At 35.1% G+C, this 22569-nt stretch overlaps 1 protein-coding gene across 2 annotated transcripts in view; it reads right to left on the minus strand.

Moving 5' to 3' along the window:
• Nucleotides 1-234: 234 nt before the first annotated feature.
• LOC101896953 (hemicentin-1) overlaps nt 235-22569 on the minus strand; it is a 1222160-nt gene continuing 1199825 nt past the window's right edge. For both annotated transcript variants that reach the window (XM_059126810.1, XM_059126809.1), the window contains exon 15: nt 235-853. In XM_059126810.1, coding sequence (XP_058982793.1) covers nt 461-853 — 393 coding nt within the window. In that variant the 3' untranslated portion in view covers nt 235-460. The remainder of the gene's footprint in view (nt 854-22569) is intronic.

Genomic DNA, 22569 nt, shown 5'->3' on the forward strand with positions numbered 1-22569 from the left:
AATATTTATTAATAGAATCATACTCATTATCAAGTTATTGGTCTTTAAGGTTTATATATCTTGGAGTAAAAATTGAAATGACAAACTTAATATAGTCTCCATATTTAATGTAATATATAACCTCCATACGTCGTCAAATTAATTTACTTATATTAATAACATAAATATTTATATGCAATAACCTCGTATTGAAGTAATTTCACGTTATTGTGTGCAGATTTAAAATAAAAGAAGCAAATGTTTTTTTATATTGTGTCTTAATTTTGTACAATTATTATTTGTAAACGGAAGCTTATCCTGAGTCTCTTTTTTAATGTTTTATAAAAACATTTAAATATCGCCGTTGATTGATCTACACACATAATTTGGTGGTTTGGAGATTTATTTTAATCAATATGTTTCATCTTAAACCGACATGCTGTCACAGGGCTGTGTCACCAACCCTGTGAAAACCCTATTGTCATGCGGAATTTGAACCTTTAATTAACAGTGGTGTTTGAATTGCTATTGTATCATCTGAGATATTCGTTGCATGTAAAGTCAACAATTTTGAATGACTCACTTCATCAGGAACACTTACTCGCATAGATTCTTTAGCGGGAACATTTTCATATTTCAATGAGTGAAACAACGGTGATATAAGAGATGAGGGAGCAGGACTAATAGCTGATGAAGTAAATGGTTCAGATAAAAATCTAGGTGCGAAATTGTTTGTTGTCAGAAGGATTTGTTGGTTTAATTCACTAGGATTTATAGATGTCGTTGTCGGTAGTAAACAATTATAATGTGTCCACGGATGATGTCCTCTTGGCAGTGTACATTGGGAAATGGAATTTTCATATAAAATTGAATGCTGAAAAATAATTAAGATGTAAAAAATAAGAAAAACCAGTAAAAAAGGCCAAAATTCAGTCAACTATAGGATAACCTATACCATTATGTGATAATTTATATGTAGTAGACCTGATAAATATATACATATTTGGGAGCAATATGCAAATCTGAATCGATTTCGACAAAATTTGACAGATGTTTCTATTTTTCAGATTAACAACTTTTTGGTATTTTAAACATTTGTAAATGGAAGCAAACAACGTTTAGATCTTTATAGACAGACATTGACTAACAACCGTGTACATCAGAGATTAGCATTGTGGCCATTTTTTTTTTTTTTTTGTGGTATAAATATATCCTCGTGCACCTAAAGCCACTAACAATTTTCAGCTTCAATTTTGTGTTCCATTTACAAAAACAAAGAGTTTACATATTAAGATATATTCGAAGATTTTAATTATATGCAAGATGCGCTGTAAATAAACCTGTACAGGGTGAAAAAAAAACTGCAACAAAGTCAAACGCCATAATGCTTACATTTTTTTTTTTTAATTTTATTGAATGAAATAAAAAAATATCGGAAATAGCATCAAATTTTAGAATAAGTTTAGATTTGTTCGAATTGGTCACCTTTGGCACGAATTATGACCATCAAACGGTCAATGAAACCGTTACACGCTGCCCGAATGTTGCTCTGCGGTATTTTGGAACATTCCCGGCGAAGTACTTGCTTGAGGTGATCCACATTTTTGTATTTTTAGTGTCAACATTGATTTCTTTATTGTGTACAAACTACTGTACAACAAATGTTTTCCCATCGGAGAAAACCAAATTCGGCAGTTTACCTCTTTCGGCCAAGCGAAGCAAAGCTTTTGTGTAAGTTCTTGCAATTTTAATGGCTTTACCCCGAGCTCATTTTTATACCCTCCACCATACTATGGAGGGTATATTAACTTTGTCATTCCGTTTGTAACTCCTCGAAATACTGATGTCAGACCCAACAAAGTATATATATTCTTGATCAGCGTAAAATTCTAAGTCAATTTAGCGATGTCCGTCTGTCTGTCCGTCTGTCTGTCTGTCTGTCTGTCCGTCTGTCTGTCTGTCTGTTGTAATCACGCTATCTTTCGAATAAAGTGAGATAGATGGCTAAAATTTTGCACACATGTTTATTTTTCCAGTAGGCAGGTAAAGTTCGTAAATGGGCCATGTAGGTCCACGTTTTCATATAGCTCCCATATAACGGTACCTCCGGATTTTCGGTATTTTGATGATTTTAGCGACGTTATTCACCGGAATTGATTCAAATTTGGTATTTTAAGTTCCAAATGGATACTACACCCTAAGATAGAAAATTATCTGTGCAAGTCTATGTCTTCGTATAGCCCCCATATAACGGTACCTCCCGATATTCGGTATTTTGATGATTTTAGCGACATTATTCACGGGAATTGTTTCAAATCTGGTATTTGAAGTTCCAAATGGATACTACACCCTAAGACAGAAAATTGTCTTTGCAGGTCCACGTCTTCGTATAGCCCCAATATAACGGTACCTCCCTATATTCGGTATTTTGATGATTTTAGCGACGTTATTCACCGGAATTGTTTCAAATTTGGTATTTGAAGTTCCAAATGGATACTACACCCTAAGATAGAAAATTGTCTGTGCAAGTCTATGTCTTCGTATAGCCCCCATATAACGGTACCTCCCGATATTCGGTATTTCGATTATTTTAGCGACATTATTCACGGGAATTGTTTCAAATCTGGTATTTGAAGTTCCAAATGGATACTACACCCTAAGACAGAAAATTGTCTTTGCAGGTCCACGTCCTCGTATAGCCCCAATATAACAGTACCTCCCTATATTCGGTATTTTGATGATTTTAGCGACATTATTCACTGGAATTGTTTCAAATTTGGTATTTTAAGTTCCAAATGGATTCTACACCCTAAGACTGAAAATTGTCTGTGCAGGTCCACGTCTTCGTATTGCCCCCATATAACGGCACCTCGCTATGTTCGGTATTTTGATGATTTTAGCGACATTATTAACCGGAATTGTTTAAAATTTGATATTTGAAGTTCGTTATGGGAACTACAGTCTGTGACAGAAAATTGTCGGTGCGGGTCCAGTTTCGAATTTGAATATGGTAATGGCTTATGACAAACAATGCATATGTATGTCCACGTCGTATAGACCCCAACATAACGGCTATATTCGGTATTTTTAAAATTTTAAAAGAATTTTTTAAGGATTTTATTTTTTGAAAATTTCCAAATTCGTTGTAAATGGTGGAGGGTATTAAAAGTTCGGCCCGGCCGAACTTACTGCTTTTTAACTTGTTCAATATTTGGATTGGAATATTGCGATATGTTCAGCTCACGAGTCATTTTTCGGCCACTGCGACGCGGGTTTCGATCAAGTCGCTTCTTTACTTTTCGAACCATTTCGGATGATGTTGCTGTTTCTTCCGTCCACTTCCTTGCTGTCGGGCTACGCTACCACTATCACGGTAACGAGCAAAGGTACGACACACAAAAGATTTATTCACATTAAAATGCTGGAGTGCTCTAACTATAGCCACTTGTGGATTTTCAGCTAAATATAAAGAAATCACACTATCACGCCTGAATTCCATCACGAATAACTTTTTTCTGGAAAATTCTCACAAAAAGGCTTTTGAACGATTGTAAACAATATAATGACCTGTCACTGGAATAATTTTAACAGGTGTCGGACAAGTGGCTTAGAAATGACAGCAGTTGCGGTTGCGTTTTTTTTTTTATCTCACCTGTGTATGAGAGTACTATACTATGTGGTCTTTAAGAATTTCTTATATGTTAAATCATTAAAAGAAAACAATATTTGGTGGTTTTTTATATCTCTTGTATTTTTTAATATTTGTTAGAATATACGAAAATTCTCAATACGCATACCACTATGCTGGTACAGGAATTGAAGTATTGCAAAATCCATTTTGTTCCATAGCATTGTCATTCTGAGCCACCAATCCTGATCAGTTCCCATTGTTTTTCTCATGGGATATTCTCCCCAGGAGTTATTTTAAAATAACTCCTATAACACCAAGTGACAAGACCCAAGTGTCAAGATCGTAAGTTCAGTGAAGAGGAACCCATAAAGTCTATGGTGGCAATAAGATTTAGAAAATTCTAAAAAATAAAAATAGGTAAAACACTTTTTAATTTAAACGGTTTCATGTTAAACATACATTGCAATGTTTTAAGTAAATGTACTAAAAACCAAAAAAAAAAAAAAAAAAAAATAAATAAAATATATGCAGTCGTGGGAATTATAAACATAGCATAGACTGGACTAAAATAAAACCGTGGGGCACGTCAATTGCCTACAAATTATCCACTTAATGTGCGATAGAAGAATCGTTTAATTCGTGTTAGGCAGTTGGCCGCAGACGGTGAGGAAATTACTTACTGTTTTCTCACACAAGGAGATGTTTTAACTAGTTTATCTATGGTAGTTTGTCTTTATTCGACAAAACATATGATAAAAGCACTACTCGCTCACCACTATAAAACCCTAAAACTCGCTTATAATGAAGCTTGCTAGTTGTTTCCACATTCTAGTTTTATTTTAGTCTAGTCTATGCATATGTTTATAATTGCCCCGACTGCATCTATTTTATTATGTTTCGGTTTTTAGTACATTTACCTTAAACATTGCAGTCTATGTTTAACATAAAACCGTTTAACTTAAAAAGTTTTTTACCTATTTGTATTTTCTAGTCTTTATTTTTTAACCTGTGTTATTTTTTTAACTGTATTTAGTGTTTTTGACACTAATGGTTCCCGTCGTTTCTATAATCGACTATATCTATCACCTTCACTTCCCTCACCTCGTTTTTCATTATAATTTTCTTTCGCTTTTTGAAACATTCAAAATTCAAATCTTATTACTACGCTACGCTATTTAGTGGCTGCGTCCATCTTAAATATTGATGTTGTGTAGTGCACTGTATTCTTGTCAAGCCCTTTTATTTGATACCCATATTGGTGGGATTGATAAAAAATTTTTATCAGTCATTTGGTAGCGACGACCATCTTAGATTTAAAATTTGCATAGTAAATTGTATTCTACTTGTTGACAACTTTCATTTGATACCCATTTTGATGTTATTGATAAAACCTAAGATATCCGCCATTTTGTAACGGCCGCCATCTTGGATTTATAATGATATTGAATAAATATAATTGTATTGTCACCAAAATCCAAAGTGTATACAAAATTTCAGATTCATTCATTAAATTCGTCATTAAATAAACAAACGAATCTTTTCGAGATAATATTCGGCATTCTGATGCCACGGCTGTTATAGTGGCCCACACCAACACCATGAGTTCTGGTGGCTCACCGAAGGTGCACATTTTCAGCTGACCTATTTGGCAAGTAAACACGACCATTTTGTTTGTTTACAAAATGTTGTACAACGAATGTTTTTTTAAATTTCAATTGCTTTACCCCGAGCTCATGTTCCAATATTTGCCAAATGGAATATTGCGATATGTTTCGCTCACGAGCCATTTTTCGGCCACTGAGACGTGGGTTTCGACCAAGTCGCTTCTTTACTTTTCGAACCATTGAAATTTGAATTACTAAATTTGAACCAAGAATAAATATTTAATAAAACAAAGGGGGTGAGCTAAATAAAACCGTTTAATAAAAATTGTGTTGAACAGACATTTTTGTGTTTTGTGATCTATACCTTAAAGAAATCTAACTTTATCGCAAAAAAGTATAGCAATAAGTAATTATTAAAGTTTTTTTTATATTTTTTTAAATATTTTCCTTTTTTTATTTTATAATATTGTGATTCGTACATTTTGTAATTTCTTATTTCTTTGTTTATTGCCCCATGTAACGGTACCAAACGTTATTCGGTATTCGCACAATTTATAGGCTATTCAGCAAACTTATTTTTCTACCATTTGCAAGTGAAATGGCATACTTATAGAATTTTTTGTTTTCGTAATTAAAAAAAAAGAGTTTTTTATAAGCAGATTTTGATTCAACAAAATTCCAACCCAAACAAAACAAAATGTCAAATTGGACAGTCAAAAAATATCAATCGTTTATTCACAAAAATAAAACACATATATTAACCTATGTCCATCAAAACTTGAGACTTCTTCCCTATTATAAACTCTAGCCCATGCATATTTCCGTCGATTGGTCTATAATTATGACCTGGCAAATCTGAAAAATCTGTTCTTTCTCCTTGACCCAACGCAAAATGTGACATGTAGCGTGATCACAAATAACAAATAAAAAAGCTGTAAGTTCGGCCGGGCCGAACTTTTACTACCCTCCACCATTTTGTACAAATTTGGCAATTTCCAAAAAATAAAATCCGTTAAAAATTCTGTTAAAATCTTAAACATACCGAATGCTTATACGACGACTTGGATCTCCACAGGCAAATTTGTCATAAGTTATAACAATATTTAAATGCGAAACTTGAAGAAAATCCGTTTAAAATGTAGCTAAAATCATCAAAATACCGAATATGGGGGGTACCGTTATATGGGGGCTATACGAAGACGTGGGCCTGAACAGACAATTTACTGGCATGGACTGAAGTATCCATTACAAACTTCACATGCGAAATTTGAAACAATGCTCTACTACCCTCCACCATTTTGTACAAATTTGGCAATTTCCAAAAAATAAAATCCGTTAAAAATTCTGTTAAAATCTTAAACATACCGAATGCTTATACGACGACTTGGATCTCCACAGGCAAATTTGTCATAAGTTATTACAATACTTAAATGCGAAACTTGAAGAAAATCCGTTTAAAATGTAGCTAAAATCATCAAAATACCGAATATGGGGGGTACCGTTATATGGGGGCTATACGAAGACGTGGGCCTGAACAGACAATTTACTGGCATGGACTGACGTATCCATTACAAACTTCACATGCGAAATTTGAAACAATCCCGGTAAATAATGTCGGTGTATGGGGGCTATATTAAGATGTGGACCTATATGACCCATTTTCTGTTTTATGCTGCAGTATCTATTACGAACTTCAAATACCAAATTTGGAACGATTCCGCTAAATAATGTTGCTAAAATCATCAAACTACCGAATGTCAGGGGTACCGTTATATGGGGGCTACACGAAGACGTGGACCTGCACAGATTATTTTCTGTCTTAGGCTGTAGTATCCATTACGAACTTCAAATGCCAAATTTAAAACAATTCCAGCGAATAATGTCGCTAAAAATCATCAAAATACCGAATATCGGGAGGTACCGTTATATGGGGGTTATATGATACCTTGGACCTACATGGCCCATTTACGAACTTAACCTGCCTACTGGCAAAATATACATGTGTGCAAAATTTTAGCCTTCTATTTCAATTTGTTCGAAAGATAGCGTGATTACAACAGACAGACGGACAGACAGACGGACAGACAGACAGACACACAGACAGACAGACGGCGTAAAATTCTAAATCGTTTTAGAATTTTACGCTGATCAAGAATATATATACTTTGTTGGGTCTGACATGAGTATTTCGAGGAGTTACAAACGGAATGACAAAATTAATATACCCTCCATAGTATGGTGTAGGGTATAAAAATGGATTTGGGTATAGAATAATTTGCATTAAGGCACTTACATATCTTCTGGAAGTTGCAAAACGTTTGTGGCATCACCTTTTATAAGAGTATTGTTTAAAATTCTGTAGTTAGAGCTCACATTGATTTCTCTCCCAGAATTTTGTCTATGGGGGCCAATTTTCCTCCAATTATTCAGTATTGTGAATTAAGCCAAATTTTCGAACGGAATTGCTTAATGTTTGGCGTTTAAAGTTTTTTATTGATTTTACGTTCAGTGGCAGAAGATTGTCTGTATAGATCTATATAACGGTTTCTCACGTTATTCGCTAGTTCGACGATTTAAGTCACATTTTCTGGAAGAATTGTTTACAATTTAATTTGTATACCTCCACTATACTATGGAGGGTATATTAACTTTGTCATTCCGTTTGTAACTCCTCGAAATACTTATGTCAGACCCAACAAAGTATATATATTCTTGATCAGCGTAAAATTCTAAATCGATTTAGCGATGTCCGTCTGTCTCTCTGTCTGTAGGTCTGTCCGTTGTAATCACGCTATCTTTCGAACGAATTGAAATAGAAGGCTAAAATCTTGCACACCTGTTTATTTTTCCAGTAGGCAAGTTAAGTTCTTAAATTAGCCATGTAGGTCAACGTTTTCATATAGCCCCCATATAACGGCACCTCCCCATATTCGGAATTTTGATGATTTTAGCGGCATTATTATCCGGAATTGCTTCAAATTTGGTATTTGAAGTTCAAAATGGATACTACAGCCTAAAACAGGAAATTATCTGTGCATGTCCACGTCTTCGTATAGCCCCCATATAACGGTACCTCCCACTACTACCCGTAGTAGTTTCAAATTACGTATTTAGAGTTCGTAATGCGAACTATGTCAGTACCTCCCTATATTCGGTATTTTGAGTTTAGGCACAATACCCACCGAAATCGTTTGAGATGTCATATTTGAAGTTCGTAATGGATGCTACATCCTATGAGGGAAAAATGTATTCGGTATTTTTAAAATTTTAAGAGAATTTTTTAAGGATTTTATTTTTTGAAAATTTCTAAATTCGTTCCTAATGGTGGAGGGTATTCCAAGTTCGGCCAAGCCGAACTTACTACTTTTTAACTTGTTGAATTTAGCAATGAACATTTCTACTTCTGGCAAAAAGTTTCTATATAGTTCCATGTTTTGCTATACTTATAATGGCGCCTCCCGATATTCGATATTTTGATAATATTAGTCATATTTTCCGATGGAATTGTTTGAAATTGGGAAGTTACAGTTTTTTAGTAGGCACTTCATTCTCTGGTAGAAATATTCCTCTATAGGTCCGTTCTTTTTCTAGCCCCAATGTATATTTATATGTTTCGGAATAAAGAAGAAAGCCTCGAAAAGTCGAATGGGATAGGTAACCAATTTCAGGAGCAAATACAAAGTAATGTGTCGACAAAAGCAAATGGAAAATACTTTAAATAGTGAAAAATCAACGAAAGCTGGTTCTGGGTTGCTGGAAAGTATCCCTGCCTCTTTGATGAAGCTGTCAAAGTTGTTCTTCCTTTAATAACCTCACTCACTGTTAAACTCAATACTGGAAATACCAGTTTGAAATATAAGTGAGGAGAAGCTTTATTCAATACTAAAATAGCCTACAAACAATTTCTTTAATGGGAAGGATGCAGTCCCATTGAAGGAAATTGTTTGTAGGCTATTTTAGTATTGAATAAAGTTTTTCCTCACTTATATTTCAAACTGGTATTTCCGGTATTAATGCCACACTTTTCTAAAGAAGACAAGTTAAAAAGTATCAGTCGGTTCTATATATAGTCGGTTCGGTATACCCTCAGCCAATGTTCGATTATTTAAATATATTTTGACTTCTGAAATGATTATTCAAACTCTTGACCCTCTATGGAGTGGGTTCTGAGGAATGGGCCAATATTGTCCATTTTATCGGCCCTAAATAAATACGATTTAAATATTTTGTCGACGTGTCAGGTTTGGTCTATATTGTTATATTCATCATAAAATGCATATTCATCCCAAGACTTGTTTCGTAAGTTATGACAGATATAAGTATTGAAAATTGTGACCCTTTGTTGGTGAGGTACCAGAAGGGGTTCGCAGCTATATATAATCTTCACAACAGATCTTGTGTTAGCAAAACTGTGTGGAATTTGAAGAGATTTGAATGCTTATTTTGCTTACTTTGAGCGTTTGGTTTCTCAAAATCTTGAACCTTATGTGGGGGAGCTACAAGAAGAAATGGTCCGATCTCTATCATCTTTAAAAAATGTATCTTGTGTTGATAGAAGTCTTGGAATGGAATCGGAAATTAATTTCGCGTTTTATAAGCTCCATGGATATTCGAAATATTGACCCTTTGTCGGGGAGGTACCAGAAGGAGAGGACCGATATTTCCTATCTTTACAACAGATTTTGTTTTAGTAGAAATGATTGAATGTGTGAAATATAAAGAGAACCTGATGCTTATTTTGGATTTAAAAAACGTTTTGGTTATTCAAAACTTTGACTCTTTGTGGCGGAGGTACCAGAAGGAATGGTCGATCTCTACCGCCTTTATAACAGATCCTGTGTTGAAAGAAGTATTCACATGTGCCAGGTCTAACGGGAATCGGATGTTTATTTCGCGTTTTATGAGCTTAATGGATGTTCAAAATTTCCACCAGAAGGTGTGAACCGATATATTCCGTCTTAATTCCAGATCTGTACCCTTATCCGGGGGTTATGACCTGCAAAAGGCATTAAAGGTATATTATAATTTAGGAAGAATTTCTGGAAGGATATAAATCCTTTTCTTTCCAATTCGCTCTACTGGTTTTGGACACTTTATATTCGGTATTTCATTGATTGCAGTCCAATGATATTTGCATTTTTAGTACTCATTGGACGGATTATTGTCATATGAAAGAAGTAGGTCTATATATTGAAATGAGTCCGATAACGCTTTGTCGATAATTTTTTTTAATGCGTTCGCATCCTCCATCTGAAGCACGATGTAGGTCCTGCATTTAAAAGCTTGGTGTAAATTTTAGACATAAAAGATCGCCATTTAACATCGTATTGTGCACTCATTTCATTTTAAATATTATTCATTCTGAATTCAAAATAATAAAAAAATTGCACTTTAATATAGTAAGTCAAATTTAAAAAATTTCAAGCCAAAAAGATTTTTTTATTCACATTTTTATTGGATTATTCTCACGCGATATGTTGTATTTATTTATTTTTTCTTTTTTCCAAGATACTATTCCAAAATTGTATGAAATATCAAAATGCGTCAAGGCGTTCTTGAGTTATAAGCGTTGTAACTAACATAACTTTTTTTATACAGTGAAAATAATTATTTTTTGTTCAGAAAAAGGTAGAAATAATTATGATAAGACAAATTGAAAAAAAAATCCTACATTATATTAAACTAGCAAAAAAACGAAAAAAAAATTGAAAAAAGAAAAAAAATCCTCAACTTCTTTGCTGATTTTCGACAGCAAATGTTTATAGGTCCTTACGAAGTTTGTCAATAGTATTATTGACAACTTTCAATTTCGGTTCCATTGAAAAAATTTTCTGGAATTTTTGCAATGAGAAATGAGTCTCTTTATTCGTGATTTTTTAGCGATTTTGAAATAATAATATCCTTTACCTTTGGTGTGACCTCTTTAAATTATTTCGACATTTTCTGTTCAGTTTCGCCACCTTCACAGCTTATCCTCTTCTGAAACGACATTATTCATATAGTTCGTAACGGTTTTATGCATTGTTGCTTCGGGGGAGTACCATGAAGATTACACATCATATCAGAATTTCAAAAAAATACACTACAAATGTACATTTGAACAAGTCAAAAAGCCACAGAAAGAATGAATACCCTCAAAAATGAAATCCTTAAACAATGCTGTTAAAATTTCAAAAATACGGAATATAGCCGTTATCTATACGACGTGGACCCCAACATACATAGGCATTGCTTGTCATAAGCCATTACCATATTCAAATTCGATTCTTGAAATACACGGTGAATAATATAGCCAAAATCATCAAAATATCGTATATAGGGAGGTGCCGTTATACCGGAGCTGTGCGAAGACCTGAACAAGCATAGACAATATTCTGTCATAGGCTGTAGTTCGCATTACGAACTCTAAATACGTAATTTGAAACTACTACGGCGAATAATGACGCTAAAATCATCAAAATACCGAATATTGGGAGGTACCGTTATATGGGGCCTATATGAAAACGTGGGCCTACATGGCCCATTTGCGAGCCTGCCTACTGAAAAATAAACATGTGTGCAAAATTTTAGCCTTCTATCTCAATTCGTTCGAAAGATAGCGTGATTAAAATAGACAGACAGACAAGAGATAAGCTGACAGACAGACATCGCTAAATCGACTTAGAATTTTACGCTGATCAAGAATATATATACTTTTTTGGGTCTGACATGAGTATTTCGAGGAGTTACAAACGGAATGACAAAGTTAATATACCATCCATATGGTATGGTGTCATGGTGGATGGTATAAGTCAAAATTGGATTCTTGGACTTTATCCTTTTCCGCCAAGATACAACTCTGTATTTGTCTGTAAAAAACATTAAGTTCGGCCCGGCCACCTTACCACTTTTGGGTAGACAAATCCGTGGAAATATTTTGGTGATTTAAGCGACATCATTCATCGGAATTGTTTCAAATGTGGTATTTGAAGTTCGTAATGGATACTAAAGCCTATGACAGAAATTTGTCTGTGCAGGTGCACTTAGAATTTTAAGATGACTATGAATATATATACTTTATATGGTATGCGAGGTATATTTAGAGATGTTACAAACGGAGTGACAAAGTTAATATACCCTCCTTTTATATAAATATAAAAATATCGTTATATTGGGGCCTATTAATAATAGTTTAATTTTCTGTCACAGACGGTAGTACCCATTAAGAGCTTCAAATACGAAATTTGAAACAATTTTTGTCGGTAATGATGCTAAAGTGATCAAAGTGGGGGCTGCACGAAGACCTATTTGAGCAATTTTCTGTCATAGGATGCAGTACTCATTAGGAACTTCAAATTGCAGAATTGACATTTTTCTTGCTAAAAGTGTTACACTAATCATCAAAATACCGAATATATGGATATACAGTTTAATGAGGACTATATCAAAAATTAGGCTCACGTTGACAATTTTACGCAAGATGTTTGTTACATAATGGGAACATATGCTGCCAATTTAAAATTACGACTAAATCAGAAAACCTCAAATCTGTCGGTACAGTTATATGGGGGCTATACCAAAACGCGGATCTATATTCAATAACATAGATTCTGCAGGACAAGCACACATCTGTGTAACATTTTATAAACCTACTTCATTTCGTTCGGAGGGTAGGGTATTTCAAAATGTATTTATTATACTCTCAACCATTCTATGGATGTAATACACACGTTAGACCCTACATAGTAGGTATATTCTTGATCAGTGTACAAACCTACGTTGATTTAGCGACACGTCTGTCTGTTGTAATTGCTCGAACCAATCGAGATAGAAGGCTAAAACTTTGAACGCAAGTGTATTTTGTACGTAGGTTAAGTTTGTAAATGGGCCATGTCGGTCGACTTCCTAGTACAGCTCCCAATAACGGTACCTATCTATATTATGTATTTTGATGATTTAGATAACATTTTCTAATAGAGCTGTTTAAAATTCGGAACTTAGAGTTTGTAACGGGTTCCAGATCCTGTGACAGGACATTGTCTGTATATATTCACGATTTCCTATAATCCCATGTTTCGGTACTTCCCTATATTCGGTATTCTTATCATTTTAGCCACATTTCCAGAGGAATTGTTTAAAATTCGGTAGTAGAGTTTGTTATGGATTCTGTCTGGATGGCTCATTATTTATTTTATCACTACCAATATTTGGTATTTTGGCGATTTTATTCATATTTTTAACAGTTTTATTTAATTTTGGATTTGAAACTAGCACAAGATAACAACAACATAGCAGGTAAGCGACAAGATCGATTTTACGGCATTATTAATACTTTTCACCAACCGAAGCGATCCCAATATTCAGTTCCGCGTTTTTACTTATTGGACAAAAATTGTATAGCATTCATCTAGAATGTTGAAGATTTTGAAATTGCTAATGCAAATACCAAAACATGTTTTTGAAAATATTCTTAAAATTTGCATTGACATGACTGTGTTTCTTAAAAATACTTATTATAGATTTTGTTAGATGATTATGTCTTCTATAACAGGAATGTTGTAATTTTTAAATGGCTAGTTATCGAAATTCAGTTTTATTACTCTAATAATACCTTAAATCAAACACAAAATGGTGTTTCAAGAAAATCTTTAAAAAAAAACTTTTTAAATCTTCAGCACCAACTTACGAAGTATCTAAATTGAGCGGTATTACATCATTTGAGAGTTGGGCAAGTACTTGAATGTATGCTCAACGTTTTGAGTTCAGAAATTCCAGTTCTCCGAAGTAAAATGAACTTTGCAATACATATTGACAATTTTCATATATTCCGACAGCCAAAATATTAGGAAAAAGGAGATATAAAAACAAGTTAAAAAACAGTAACGAATTTGGAACGAATTTGGAAATTAAAAAAATTTAATTAAAAAAATTCTGTTAAGTTTTAAAAATACCGAATATTGCCGTTATATTGGGGTCTATACGACATGGACCTACATAGGCATTTTTTGCCATTAGCCATTACCATATTCAAATTCGAAACTTGAAATAAACGGTGAATAATGTAGCTAAATCATAAAAATATCGTATTAGGGAGGTACCATTATATCGGAGCTGTGGAAAGACCTAAACCAGCATAGATAATTTTCTGTCACAGGCTATAGCATTCATTACTAACGTCAAATACGATATCTCAAACAATTTCGGTGGGTATTGTACCTAAACTTGTCAAAATACCGAATATAGGGAGGTACTGATATATGGGGCCTATACGAAGACCTGGACCTGCATAGACATTTTTCTGTCACAGACTGTAGTTCCCATTACGAAGACGTGGACCTGCTCAGATAATTTTCTGTCATAGGCTGTAGTATCCATTTCGAACTTCAAATACCAAAGTTGAAACAATTCCGGTGAATAATGTCGCTAAAATCATCAAAATACCGAATATCGGGAGGTACCGTTATATGGGGGCTATATGAAAACGTGGACCTACATGGCCCATTAACGAACTTTACCTGCCTACTGGAAAAAATAAACACGTGTGCAAAATTTTAGCCTTCTATCTCAATTCATTCGAAAGATAGCGTGATTACAACAGACAGACAGACGGACGGACATGGCTAAATCGACTTAGAATTTTACGCTGATCAAGAATATTTATACTTTGTTGGGTCTGACATGAGTATTTCGAGGAGTTACAAACGGAATGACAAAGTTACTATACCCTCCATAGTATGTTGGAGGGTATTAGAAATTTCAGTGTTCTTAATTTTTTTTGTTTTTTTTTTAATTCTCCAATCAACAACATTATGCATAATTTAGTATGCGGATTTCAATCTTGGCCCGCGCTCAGGAACCTTTGATAACCTCAACTATGGTATCGAGGGTATGTTACGTTTGTCCATCCGTCCGTCTGTGAAAATCACTGCAGCCTACAAATAAAATGAAGTTGGTTGATTAAATTTTACTCAAATATATATTATGCTTGCAGGACTTTTTGTATTGAGAATGGGCCATGTAGGTCCACGTTTTGGTATAGCCCCCATATAATAAAACCTCCCTATTTTCGGTATTTTGTTGATTTAAGCGACAATATTCAACGGAAATGTTTCAAATTTGGTATTTGAAGTTCATGATAGATGCACTATGACAGAAAATTGACTATTCTGGTCCAGGTCTTTGCACAGCTCCCTATATACGATATTTTAATGGTTTTAGCTATATTATTCACCATTTATTTCAACTGTCGAATTTGTATATGGTAAGGGCTTATGACAAACAATGCCTATGTAGGTCCACGTCGCATAGACCACAATATAACGGCTATATTCGTTATTTTTAAAATTTTAACAGAATTTTTTTAAGGATTTTATTTTTTGAAAATGTCCAACTTCGTTCGAAATTGTGGAGGGTATCCGGCCCGGGCGAACTTACTGCTTTTTAACTTGTTCAAGTTTCCTATTTGAATATGGTAACGGCTTTTGAGAAAATTGGCCTATGCAGATCCACGTCGTCGTTTAGGCCCTAATATGACGGCTACATTTTGTATTTTTAAGATTTTAACAAAATTTTTAACGAATTTTATTTATTTTTTTTTTGAAAATTGCCGAATTTGTTCTAAATTGTGGAGGTATTCAAAGTTCTTACTTACAGCATTTTAATTTTTTAATATTCTTGTGAATTAAGTTGTTACCAAAATCAGGCATATATATTAGTTGGCTATCTTACTTTGGAATGTATGATAGTTGCATTAATATTATAAACAAAAAACATGATATCATATTAACTGGTGATATGAACTTCGATATTGTTTCAAATCCTAATCGCTACGATTTTACATTTGGATCTATTGAAATTGAGAAAACAGCAAATCTACCCAATATAGTCACATAAAAACGCTTACTTAATAATAAAAGTAAACCAGTAAAGAAAATCTTAAAGTCGGGCGTGCCGAATATATGATAACCTACACCGTTTTGCTAATTTAGTAGAGCTGCGCATAACAATTTTTATGGGAGAATTCAATCATACACGTTATGACTATAATTATAATTTAAAGTTCAAAGGACTAAATATGCCGAAGCTTTTGTATCTTTTTGGTGCACAATTAATTTGAAATCGGAAACAAATATATATGGGAAATATATCCAAATCGGAACCGATATCGATAAAATTTGGCAAATATATTTCTGAGCTGTATTTGATACATTTCCCTGAATATCGTTGTTACGGAGTGCATATTACGGCTGTGGGTAACAAATATGACAAATCGGATAAACAGTATATATGGGAGCTATAGCTATATCTGAACCGATCTTCACCAAATTTGACATACTAGCTTCTAGACTCAATTCGGTCGTAAGTGGCAAATTTCATCCAATTTAGGCAAATATTGGACCTTTGGTGCACAATAAAAGGTAAATCGGACGAAGTTATATATATGGGAGCTATATCCAAATCTGAACCGATCTCGATAAAATTTATTTTTATATTTATTTCCCCAAATATTGTTGTTACAGAGTGCATATTACGGCTGCGGAGGACAAAAACAACAAATCGGATGAAAAATATATATGGGAGCTATAGCTATATCTGAACCGATTTCGATCAAATTTGGCATACTTATTTTCAGGTCCAATCTGATCGTACGTGCAACATTCCATACTATTCGGACTGATATTACAGGTTTGGTGCACAATAAAAGGCAAGTCGGACAAAGATATATATGGGAGCTATATCTAAATTTTGATTATCTCCTATTTCAATAGGGTTCGTCCTTGGGCCAAACAAATGATTTGTGCAAGATTTCATCTGGATAGGGCAATAAATGCGAACTGTACTTTGTTTACAAAAATACATGGACAGACGGACGGGCGGATAGACGGACGGACATGCATAAATCGGCTCAGAATGTGATTCTATGCTGGTCATCAAAAGGAACTATGGGTCTATCTCGTTTCCTTTTGCCTGTTACAAACAAATGCACAAAGACATAATACCCTGACCACCTTGTGGTGTAGGGTATAAAAAGCAACTAAGTTCGGCCGGATCGAAATTTTAAAACGCCCCACCATTTTGAAGCAACTTGAAAAAATTTCGTCGAAAAATACCGCTCAAAGGAAAATTGAGGAAAATAATTATTTTTTTTTGTCATAGGCGAGCTTTAAAAACGGAATTTGAAACAATTCCTCTAAAAATGTCGCTAATATCACAAAAATACCGAATCAATGGTGTTTGTGTAGCAAATTGAATAATAATAATAAAAAACGATTTTTTGGAAAAATGTTTCAATAGAAATATTGGCAATTTATTAAATAATATTGTTGTAAACAATAATTACCTTTTTTAAACATATGGCGCTAGATGCTGTGTGGAGGCAATCCAAGAACAAGAATAACGAGAAAGGCAAGGGGTCGCAAAGCGGCGCATTAGCAAAAATCGTTACTCGTTAGTATTTGACAGCACATCTTTGTAATGAATATTACAAAGTTGCTCAAAATAGTATGAATCGAATACCAACGATCGAAAAAAACTTAAATTAATTAAAGAAGATAATTTACTTTAAATATTTGCCGGCCGCCTTGCAACTTCTTGCCGAGTTTTAATATAAACTAATGTACATACATTTAAAAAAAAGCTACAACAATATTTAAAATTCATTGTATTATTATTCAATTAATTTCAAATGTATAAATGTGCTCGTCGAGCTAAAGGCAGTAGACCTTAATTCAAAAAAATATTCCTCGTCCACAATGGCGCGGGCAAGCTCTTTGGCGAGTGACCCAAGAAAATCACATTGGACATGGACCAGATACTATCCAACCGAAGATGGTTAGTTGGGCCCATGGGAACCCTTGACTGGGACCTAGGGGGATGGTTTGTAAACGCAGCGACTGGACCAGCGATATACAGATTCGGCTATTACCAGGGCATGGGTCCAGAGGTGCTCGGACAGGGATTCGCCGTGAATTTAGGACCAACTGAGCAATTATAGTTGGACCCAGATTTACAATCAGTTGAATTACTAAATTGTGAGTAGGATTCACAGGAGTCAGTGATGCGGACGGACAACTTAAGGCAGACGGGCGCTTAAATTTTTGCAGACGGACGATGTGTATTGCTCTGTGGAGAGAGGGTGTTAGATGGACATAAGAGTGTGTGGTGTCTGCCCTTGCAATTTCGGCATGCAGAATCCTTCTTGCAGTAACCAAGGGAGTGGCCGGAGTGCAGGCAAATTGACACCAGAGACTCAAGGAACCTTTAGAGCCCGCAGTAGATTTCGGCGTCGCCACTGGGTCGTTACCTGACGAGTGTCCATCAGAACCAGCCTGTGCAATCTCCCGTGGAGCTGGCTCGGAAGACCTCCCTGCCATGGAAGAGGAAGTAGTAGGAGCTGCCTGCATCGGAGGAGCGGCATCTTCAATTTTGGTATCAGTGCCATCTAATGGTGTCAAATCAGTTAATGGGACCATCACAATGTCTTCGACATCTCTTTCCTCGTCTGACATGGGGACGTCATCCTCAAAGTCGGGGAGTGAAGTGGCTACCATTTTTTCAATTTTCCATTCTGTGAAAAATAGAGATGGAGCGACAGCGAAAGAGTAAACAATATATTATTTGGTCAAAACGACCAGCTTAACCACGGGTAGTCGTACAATGTCATTTTTGGTTTTCACGTCAGAGTATCTGTGCCTGGGAAAACGTTAACAAGCGACCTAATTTCCATGCAGTTGATGGCAATTGTTCATGTCGAATCACGAATAAATCGTCCGTTTTGATAGCGCGCTGCGGAAATTTCCATTTATAGCATTTATGGAGACTCTCTAAATATTCTTCCTTCCACCGTAGACAGAATTTATGTATAAGAGCTTTAATTTTTCTATACCTATATACAATAACTAAGGGAGATTCATTTATTAACGGTTCTGGATGAGCTAGAATTGGAGATCCTATTAGAAAATGTACCATATATTTTGACCAACATTTTTTTGTATTTTAGACACCCTATTAGCAACAAAAGTGGACCAAGTCGATGGAATTTTCTTTAACCATGAAAGGACAATCGTAGAATCAGTGCAAAAGCAAATTTTTTGAAAATCTAAATCTATCTCAGCGGTAATGGCCTTAAAGAGTTCTGATGCCAAAACCGCACCACACAATTCTAAACGTGGTAGCGAGATCGAATTAATAGGAGCGACTTTCGTCTTACATGAAAGCAAATGTGTAAAAAAATTCACCATTAGAAACTAATATACGAATATACAACATCCCGGCATATGCCTTTTCAGAGACATCTGCGAAAATATGAAGCTCAGCTGAACAATCAGGGGGATACTTTATCCAACGAGGGACTAGAATCGAATTGACGTCCTGGTACGTCTCAACAAATTTTTGCCAATTACGTAGTGTAGTGGATGGAAGAGAATCATCCCAATCTATTCGAGGTAACCATATGATCTGCTTTATATTAAAACAGTTATTTAAACAGGACCTAACCACCCAATAGGATCAAACAATTTAGCAAAGGTGGATAGTACTTCCCGTTTGGTATAAGTCAATTTCTTAATAAGAGGCTTGACATTGAAGTAGTGGTTTAGAACTACTAGTTTCGACGAAATCAAGGAGCTTAGTGCTTATTAAGTGCTCAGTTGGAAGACATTCCAGTATAGAACGATCATTCGCAGTCCATTTCCGCAAGTCAAATTTAGCTGATTTTAATGCACGAATCAACTGGTCCCTAGAGTGGCAGTGGAAACTGCTCTTCAGTGTCATCTTCTAACTGCAATAACGAACGAATGGCAAGGTATGGAGCGCAATTAACTCCAAAAGTTATCGTTTGTAACTCAAAGTCTTGAATGCGCACATCGGGAGAATCCCGAAATTGAATTCTTTGAAGAGGCTTATGAAGTGGATTTAATAGAATTTGATCATACATTTGGGTAATGTCACAATTAAAGACATATTTAAATAACCTCCACCCCAGTATTAGAAAGACAAGATCTTGTTGAAGTGTCGGACCGACGTACAAAATGTCATTGAGACTATTCCCGTTTGATGTTTTATTTGACGCATTAAAGATTACCCTTAATTTTGAAGTTTGCTTTTCTAAATTTATAACTGGATGATGAGTAGCAAAATGTAGAATCTCCAGAAAGAATGGATACTGTTCTCATATGACCTAAATCTAAATATTCTTTTAATACATCATCATAAAGTTGTTTAATATTAGGCCTTTTTAAAAGAGAAGCCTCATTACGAATAAATTGTCGTAAACAATTTCTTCTAGAATGCCCAAGGACAGGTTTGACGTGAATGATAGGGAGAGTGACAATATATCTACCATTGGAGTCCCTTCTAGTCGTGCCTCTATAATTAACTTCACAATATTTGTAAGCCGGAGACAAGATTGAGCGTTTTAAAATTTCCTGTAATTCCCAAAATCTAAGAAGCGTCTTATTAAGAGCATCTTCTTCAGAATATTCTACATTGGTAGAGAAAATCCTTATGTTGTTGTGGGAAAGGGGACCAGTAATGATCCAGCCGAGCACTGTGTGCCTAGAATATTAGATTGCAAACCATCTAGCAGAAGTTTGGGATATACGTCTGCACCTAGCAATATATCAACAGGTCTGCAGTTAAATAACGGAGAATCTTCCAGATGTAAATTAGACAGACGAGATGAAATATCACTATTAAGAACAAATGATGGAAAATTTCCTGAAATGGTAGGAGCCAATAACGCCGTTATCTCAATAAAAAGTGACCTATCTCCACATGAACTGAGAACGAACGAACACAATTTGTTGGACTTTGTGGACACTGTTTGATTCACCCCTGATGTAGTAGCATGGGTGGATGATGTACAAAGACTTATACGTTTTTGCAACCTTTCAGTTATAAAGGATGCCTCAGAGGCTGGATCAACCAGTGCACGAGCTGGATACGTAGTACCCTGGTGAACTATATTCAACATTGCTGTGCCCAAAAGAACTGTTCTATTTTGCGAAGTATGAAATACGTGACGAGTCACTGAACTTGATGATTGGCCAGACGAAGTGGGTGGAAGGTTTGGATTTTGATTGACAGCTTCTGGAAGATTACTTGTGGAAGAGGGGCCTAAGGAGGAGTTTTACGATGCAGTAGAGTGTGATGTCTTTTCTTACACTTAGAACAACTATATGTTGTACTACAGTTTTTGACATCATGACCTCGGGAGAGGCAGTTGATGCAACAATGGTGACGTTTTAAAATAGAAAAGCGATCAGCTAATAAACGATTTCTAAACTCAGGACATACTTGTCTTTTACATTTTGTTCCCATATGGTAACAGTTTGTTTGGGAAGTCTTTGCAAGCAAAGAAATACTAATATGGGATCCAAACCATCGGTCGCAACATCATACAAAGCCATAGCGAAGACACAACTATTTATTCCACCCAGCAAATTTTTTGAACCTGAACTTGACTCGCGCTCAAGCACTGGAAGATAGAGATCGAGAGATTCTATTTCGCTTAAACGAGAATTGTTTATGTAGACCGCTGAAAAGAAATCCCTGAAGGTTGGCCACGAAAGAAAATCGCCATTGAATACATCGATGTCTCACGGTGGTAAATTTAAGCTATGACTGGAACTATCTTGGAATGAAATGTTTGAAATATCCTGAAAGTTCGTCGATCGATTTGAAACTTCTGATATTGAAACTACATCTTCAGATCGAAGGGAACTGACATGTGATGTTCGTGAGGGTCCGTTCACCTTAAGAGTGGTAGGTGCAGTATTGGACCTATTTTTAATTTCATCTGCTTTCCTATTGATTGCCGACAACACTTGGACGAAAGCCTTGTAGGCGACATCATACTTGCTATGTAATATCTTCGCTACAGGCATCGTCATAAGTTTGTAAATAATTTAAGCATTTGTCAAACATTTCTCTAACCTTACTACATAGTTCGCGAGCTTAATTTCCTTGAATTTCTAAAGAATAAATATCAAGATCATCGTCACGTAAGGAAGCGAAGTTAGCATCGAATTTGACAAGAGCATGGGTGGCTCTGATAAAGAAATCTGATAAAGAAATCGACAAATTAAAACCACAAAGTACAGAAAAACTTTGAGAAAATGTTAGAACAGAGTAAGAAAATAGCTACATGAACTCCAATTCCTTTATAAATTTAACAATAAAACGCAGTTCTCCAAAACCGAAGACGAAGTGTGCAAAAATTTGATACGTTGTATCGAAAAATTCACTTTTTGTAAATACAAGCAGTATAAATAGCTTAAAATTCAAGAAAAGTATGAAAGTCCCATACAACAACAATTGTCTGAAATTCTACACAAGGAGTTCTTTTTGAACACTTTACCCCCTGAAAACGAATCG

The sequence above is a fragment of the Musca domestica genome, unplaced genomic scaffold (assembly GCF_030504385.1).
Source record: "Musca domestica strain aabys unplaced genomic scaffold, Musca_domestica.polishedcontigs.V.1.1 4, whole genome shotgun sequence".
Classification (NCBI taxonomy): Eukaryota; Metazoa; Arthropoda; class Insecta; order Diptera; family Muscidae; genus Musca; species Musca domestica.